We start from the raw sequence: 7,500 nt of genomic DNA on the forward strand, positions 1-7,500 counted from the left end.
GCTACAGACCCAAAAGTGAGTCGCCATCCATGTGCTAAAAGAAATTGCCACATTCGAATGAAATAATTGAAACTGTCTTATGTCTGTTGTGTTGGGAAACGAAAGCACATTCTCGTTGGCTTCAAATAACAGGACTTTCATTCATCTCATAAATCCCTTATTACTGGCACCTGAACAATTACCATATCACGGGAGGGTTGATGTTGTTTTGGGGCGGGGCGTATCTCGCTTCCACCAATGGCAGATGTCTCAGAGGGTACTCTACACAAACGCACTGAAACCTTAAATAGAATTGCGGACGTCTGCGTAACAGTAATGTGAATTACCTACGCCTGTAGGACAGAGGTAGGAGAGGGGAAAAGTGTAAAAACGGGACCTATACCTCGAGGACTATCTTTTGAGCATTTTCCTTAAGTTGCCCCTCTTTGGACTTAAATTTCAACATGTCAAACGTGCAATTATCTAGCACTTTGGAGCGGCTTGTTACCAGGCGGACCTTTCCTCTGCACACACGCACCGGTGTCTGTCGGACACTATTTGGACCCGTTGATCACGACGAAGTACGCGTGGAGCTGAGCGCAAAACTCGGGGAAATTTCAGAACGGGAACAGACTCGCTGGAACTTTAACTTCAAGGAGGATACGCCGTTACCAGGCCGTTACGCATGGGATGATGTTAGTGCAGCAACAGTGCCCAAGTTCTATCGGGATTCAGTGCAAAACGAGAGAAAAGGCACTAAGCAGTCAGAGAATGGATGGACAGATTCAGAATCGACAACAGTGGACTATAAAGACGCCAAGGTGTCATCGTGCAGTGAACTCGAGTCAGGCAATCTCATCGTTTTCGCGGCTAACACCGGCGGGGTTAACCAAGAGAATTGCACCAGCATTGTCAACTCGCCAGCCAGAGGATGCGCATCCCCATCTCCGGTTCGCTGTAAAAACACAACGACGCCTGACTCATCAAGAACCAACTCCACACAAATCACAGGTAGGAACAATAACAAACTAGGCCTACTACCAGCAACAGTATGCAGATGCCCCTGTGTAACTCTGGCTATTTGGCATGTCCTAATCATGTTTAAATGCTTGCTTTCGCACAGATTTCTTCCTTAAAAGAAAGCGCACGCTGGCTGTAAAGGAACCAGAACGCACATCACAAAATCTTGAGCAAACACCTCGTAAAAGAATAAGATAAAGGTACGTTTTCTATTTAACTCATGGCCTACAGAATCTTATAATCTTGCTCTATCTTCTTCTTGTAGGCTATCTGACCAATCTGTTTGTTTATGTTAAACACCTCAGTGTATTGCAACTCATTCAGTGATATTCAACAACCTAGACGAGATGATGACATGCTTGCTTCATAGACTATAACTATTAACTTTAGCCTAATCATGTAGTGGGTTTTGGATTTTCCCGGTTTGAATGTTTAGGCCTACAAACAACGAGGTTTTAGAGACTAACCATGTGTATTGTTATCTCCAGGCGCCTGACCGTCAGGAGTTGTGTTATCTGCTGAGCAGATGAATGGGTCTCCACGAGGAGGACGCGCGAGGAGGCAGGACGAAACCGGGACTTCTAAGTCCAGAAAATAATGTAGCAAATACATTGGCACTGGTGCTTTCTAGTGTTATGTCTGAAAGACGATTTGAAGTGGCTGTACAGCGGGACGAAGCTATGGAAAATTAATATTATTGTATTAGTGTGTTTTTTGAATCACGTTTATTTCTATTTAAGTTAAATTTCCGTTAAATATGTATTAACTTAACTTTTATTTATTATCATTATCCATGTTGTCTACATCTGTTTTTATTTTTCTACATTTGCTGTGTGTTAGCAAACATGTTGAATCGGAGTGAAGTTTTCCGTGTAATTCTTTTATATTTTGTCATATGATTTTGGATTATTTTATTCTTTTATATTATTGAAATAAATATTATTTTGTTCCACGCAATTACATCTGCGCCCTGGTGCATTTCTATGTGAATGTTTGTCATTGAATAATCTCCCAAAGTGTTTTTTGGACAATTGTTGTCACGCTTTTCATAAGCTGCATCACAGAAAGCCTCATGTTGGCGGAGCACCTACACTTAAAAATAAAACAAATAATTAGGTTCTCGTAGCTAACCCGCAACACCCACTTCTTTTCTGAGAAGGAAGGCAGCTGCATGCTATAGGCTAGGGAGATTTTAAAAAGCCGACCCCTCTCCATAATGAACGAAGCAGGTGCCTAAGGAACCCTGCTTTGTCCATACAGAAACCCTCATTATCAGTCCCCACTCAACAATTTCTCTTCAGAAACACTTACAAACACCATTAAAGCCCTTGGCAACAACGTGCATTAACCTACAAAAGCCAGCCATCTGCCCACATCCATCTGCATCCATTTCATTGTATAGTTGGAGAAACCTTTCCCCCAACCTCATATAACCTATAGCCAGGAGTTGGCATTTACCAGTAGGCCCTAATTGGAATTAAAGCCCCACCAAAACGAACTGCTGAATCAGAAAAAAAAAATCGAAAAAAACAAATCTAGTTGGCCAACCACACGCGCTTGTGCGCGCGGACAGGGGGATTTAAACGAAGCATGTGAGAGACTATTCCTAAATCCCTAAACTTGGAATATGTTGTCCCAGTGTTCTGGTCTAAATCCTTTAAGTGTAGCCAAACACAGCACCATACCAGGGCCTCACAAAATAAATGTACCTTTCTACTGGCCTACACTTTCTACACAGTTGCAGCATCATACCAGAAATGTGAAAGATTACATAGAACATTTTTAAAAGAGATTATATTATATATTATATTATATTATCTCTATAGGCCTACTGTATCTATTCATACATATTTTCTGTTTTTTTTTTTCTGCCATTTGAAGCTACGCCTCACAGCTGTTTGGGACTCAATCATTTTGTGCCCTACATCAAAGTAATGAGGTCCAGATTGTCATGTGTTTCCTGTGTGCAGAGCCTTCATTGCTATTTTCCACTCCATATGGGCCATCTTTAATGCTCAGGGGACTTTTTAAAGGACTACCACTCTCTTACCGCATGTCCACTATGAATACTCACGAGAATAGGAGCTGGGGGAAGAGACAATGATGTCTGTTAAATAACCTGCTCCAGAAAATGCTGTTTGGTGCACTGATATAAGGTCTTTGGGGATATTATGACTTTCTTGAGTTTCTTTTAATAAACCAGTAATTTCTCACATTAGTCAATGGCTAATTACTATTGTAACAGCTTAATTGTAGTAATTGCACATTTAGTTTTGGTAATTGCAACGGGTAGCCTACAAAAAAACCTTAATTTCCCTACATAGTTTATATTGAAACATTCCAAACACATTTTTGTAAGTGTAAAAAAAAGGTCTGTTTGGGGGTACACAAGATCACTATCTATTGTGTTGATACCAGAGTTGTACACTGGTTCTGTCACTCTCCGAACACTGGAGGTGTTAGCATTCAACACATCTACTGTCGCTTTCTGTCTGTTCTCCGTGGCTCTCGCCTTTCTTCTCCGGGTATTCATTCTTTTCAAGGCTTGGCCCGAACATCTCTCCGAGGTCCTGGCAGAGAGCTCCTTCAAGGCTGGATACACCTCTATGGGTTCACTAGCTTGAATTAATAGTATTGGGAGGCGTTTGGCGAGCAGGCCCTGTGTGAATGTGGCGGCGATGCTGTCCTTTTAAACGCGTAACAAAGGCCTATCATTTATCTGCCAGCACATGGCCCAGACCCCCACACAGCAGCATGGCTGCACACCACACCACACCACACCCACCGGCCGACGCCTGCCAGCCAGCCAGCACTCGCTCACGTCTGGTCTTCTGTGCAGCCGCTCGCCTCCACAACCTCTCCTCTCCTCATCCCCCTATAATCTCCTCTCCTCATCCCCCTCTCCTCTCCTCTTCCTCCTCCTCATCCCCCTCTCCTCTCCTCTTCCTCATCCCCCTCTCCTCTTCCTCCTCCTCATCCCCCTCTCCTCTCCTCTTCCTCCTCCTCATTCCACTCTCCTCTCCTCTGCTCTCCCCTCCTCTCCTCTCCTCTCCTCCCCTCTCATCTCCTCTCCTATCCTCCCTCCTCCTCTCCTCTCCCCTCTCCTCCGCAACCTCTCCTCTCCACTGGCTCTCCTCTCCTCTCCTCCCCTCCCCTCTCCTCTCCTCTCCTCTCCACTGGCTCTCCTCTCCTCTCCTCCCCTCCGCTCTCCTCTCCTCCACAACCTCTTCTCTCCTCTCCTCTCCTCTCCTCTCCTCCCCTCTCATCCCTCCACAACCTCTCCTCTCCTCTCCTCCCCTCTCATCCCTCCACAACCTCTCCTCTCCTCTCCTCCCCTCTCCTCCACAACCTCTCCTCTCCTCTCCTCTCTCCTCCACAACCTCTCCTCTCCTCTCCTCCCCTCTCCTCCACAACCTCTCCTGTCCTCCACCGTCCAACCTGTCTCTCTTCTCCTCCACTGTCTCTCCTTTTGACTTTACTCCTTCTCTCCTTTCCATCCTTGCCTCTCGTCATTTCGCCTCTCCTCCACCGCCTCTTCTATCCTTCATGACCTTGCTTCTCCGGCCCTCCACTGCCTCCCCTATCCTCCAGGTCCACTTCCGCTATCTTCCAAAGATGTTGCCTCTCCTCTCCTCTCCTATTCCCTTCTCTCCTCTCCTCTCCACTCCTCTCCTCTCCTCTCCTCTCCTCTCCACTCCCCTCTATCCCGATCTCTCCTCTCCTCTCCTCTCCACTCCCCTCTATCCCGATCTCTCCTCTCCTCTCCTCTCCTCTCCTCTCCTCTCCTCTCCTCTCCTCTCCTCTCCTCTCCTTTGCTGTGCTGTCTCTCTGCTCTTCCTCTCCTCGTTCTGTCAAATTACTTTTACTGGGAATTAGGGTTGCACAATATATCGAAAACGTATCGATATGGCAATATCAAGAATGGCGATATGCGTATCGCGAAAATGACTTAATTATCGATAACAAATGAAACGTTTTCTGTGCCGTACAATCAGTAGATGAATGTCAACAAATGTGCGAGAGGCCCGAAGCCCGAAGCCCCCACACAGACCAACAAATTAGTGACAAGAAAAACACTTGGATATATTTCTAAATATTGTTTAAATATTGTTATTGAGGTATTGCATGCTGTTATCGAGTGTCGATTTTTTTTTTCTGATATCGTGCAGCCCTACTGGAAATGAATGAAAAGTGTAACAAATGACTGATATTGGGAAAAAAAAGATTTAATAGCATAGACTTTTGCGGTGTCAACAGAAAAACATTAATTCTATGAAAAAAAATTACAGTATAAACTCTTACATTAGAATGTGGAAGACTGAGAATAGAATACACTGTAACTATCAAGGCTGTGAAATCATCATACACAATAAAATAATACACCAGTAAAACATTCAATTGAAATGTGTAAATACTTAGTAGTTCAGCACATAGTACAACAAATAATTACAAATGCATTTACATAATCACAAGGCTAATAAACAATAAATGTAGATTTGTGGTAAGGCACGGTTAAAATAAAATAAAATAAAATGAGAAAAACAACTAATAACATAAGATTCAGAAGAGAAGAACCATTTGATTTCGTTCAAAATTCTCTGAATATTGAATTTAAACAAATTCTTCAAGCGCTTCTGTATGATTTTCTACTCAAGATGTACTGTTTTACAAAAGTCTGAAAAGATTTCAAGGCACATACTCGGAAGAAAATGGGGGGGGGGGGGTGGACGGAGGAATACATTCGTTATTGAATGGAAGCAGTTCCATATTCTATATTCTACATTCCATATTCTATATTCTATATTCCATATTCCATATTCAACAGACAGTTTTGTGCTGTACATCATTAACATCATATGGCAGAATTACAGGTTCTTACTGTATAGAAATGGATATAAATGCCCTTGCATTGCATTGCAAAGCACGGATATTCACATTTGAAACAGTTGATCCCTAAAACAAAACAAGATTCCATGTGATGCCCTCCCACAGTCATCTGATTTCATAGGACGGCATCTGATTTTCACACACAGATGAATCATCGCGCTGTAACTATTTAATCTGATGTACAGCACACATAGACATGCAGACTGATAGACAAACACATTTACACAGACAGACAGACAGACGGACGGACAGACACACGCGCACACACACACACACACGTCCAGACGGGAACACAAAAACAACACAGTCCACACACACAAGCAAACACACAAGCACACACACACACACACACACACACACACACACACACACACACACACACACACACACACACACACACACACACACACACACACACACACACGTCCAGACGGGCACACAAAAACAACACAGCCCTTCTAATTCACAGCGGCCCTCTTCTACAGGCAGTCAGGATGGGCCCCTTGCTCTTCTGTGTCTCCCATTGCATCGGGCTCACTGGGGCCTCCGCTGGCATTGAGCAGTCCCCCCCCACCCTTCACTTTAACGCCTCTTCAACCACCCATACACATATGTAGGCCAACAAACACACACGCAGGCACGCAGGCACGCACGCAGGCACGCACGCAGGCACGCACGCACGCACGCACGCGCACGCGCACAAACACACACACAAACACACACACACACACACACAAGCAAGCACACACACACACACAAGCACGCACCCACACACACACACACACAAATACACACGCACGCACACACACACACACTCACACACACACACACACACACCCCAGTGAAGAGGCGTTCTGCCTGAAGTGAAAAACCTGTGTGTTGTTTATGTTCATCATCCCCAGGCCTCATGGGCTGTGGCCGTCCTCCTGGGAGTGGGATGCTGAGGGGGGCACGCTGGGAGCCTCAGGCCTGGGCAGGGGCACGCTGAGCTGGTCAGGTATGGCCACAGCTGTGGGAGCAGGCACAGGCGTGGGCGTGGGTGTAGTAGAGGGCATGGCGGCCCTGTTGCCAACATGGGGGGGTATGACCAGCAGTTCGTCCTGGCGGCTACCGCGACGACTCTGGCTACCGCGCCGGCTCTGGCCCTGGCTCTGGCTCTGGCTCTGACCTGGCTGCTGTCCCAGCAAGAGGCCCAGGGAGTCAGCCAGTCGATTCAGAGTCTGGTCCATACGGGAAATCTGTGGCAGGTATAAGGGAATAGTAGTTGGAAATGGATCGCACTCAATTTTTCTTCTTTTTTGTTGTTTTCTTTTTATTTTAAAGGTGGGGTTGCAGGTTAACCATTTTAAGAAAATGTACCATTATGACACCACGTTGGGGGTTCCGCAGGCTCATAGGAGTCTATTTAGAACCTTAGAATCCTGGGGGGGTTCCCCCAACGTGATGTCATACCTGCAACCCCACCTTTAACATTGCAGGGACTGACATGACAGACGTTTCGGCTGCACAGAGCCTTCTCCAGTGTCACGGTGTCACGGTCTGTCATGTCAGTCCCTGCAATGTTAAAATAAAAAGAAAACAACAAGAAAGAAGAAAAATTGAGTGCGATCCATT

At 45.4% G+C, this 7,500-nt stretch overlaps 1 protein-coding gene across 1 annotated transcript in view; it reads right to left on the reverse strand.

Annotated features, from left to right (window-relative positions):
- Window positions 1-6,694: 6,694 nt before the first annotated feature.
- Window positions 6,695-7,500, reverse strand: part of kcnq1.1 (potassium voltage-gated channel, KQT-like subfamily, member 1.1) — a 100,265-nt gene continuing 99,459 nt past the window's right edge. The window contains exon 17 of the mRNA XM_063189220.1: window positions 6,695-7,124. Coding sequence (XP_063045290.1) covers window positions 6,792-7,124 — 333 coding nt within the window. The 3' untranslated portion in view covers window positions 6,695-6,791. The remainder of the gene's footprint in view (window positions 7,125-7,500) is intronic.

The sequence above is a fragment of the Engraulis encrasicolus genome, chromosome 22 (genome assembly GCF_034702125.1).
Source record: "Engraulis encrasicolus isolate BLACKSEA-1 chromosome 22, IST_EnEncr_1.0, whole genome shotgun sequence".
Classification (NCBI taxonomy): Eukaryota; Metazoa; Chordata; class Actinopteri; order Clupeiformes; family Engraulidae; genus Engraulis; species Engraulis encrasicolus.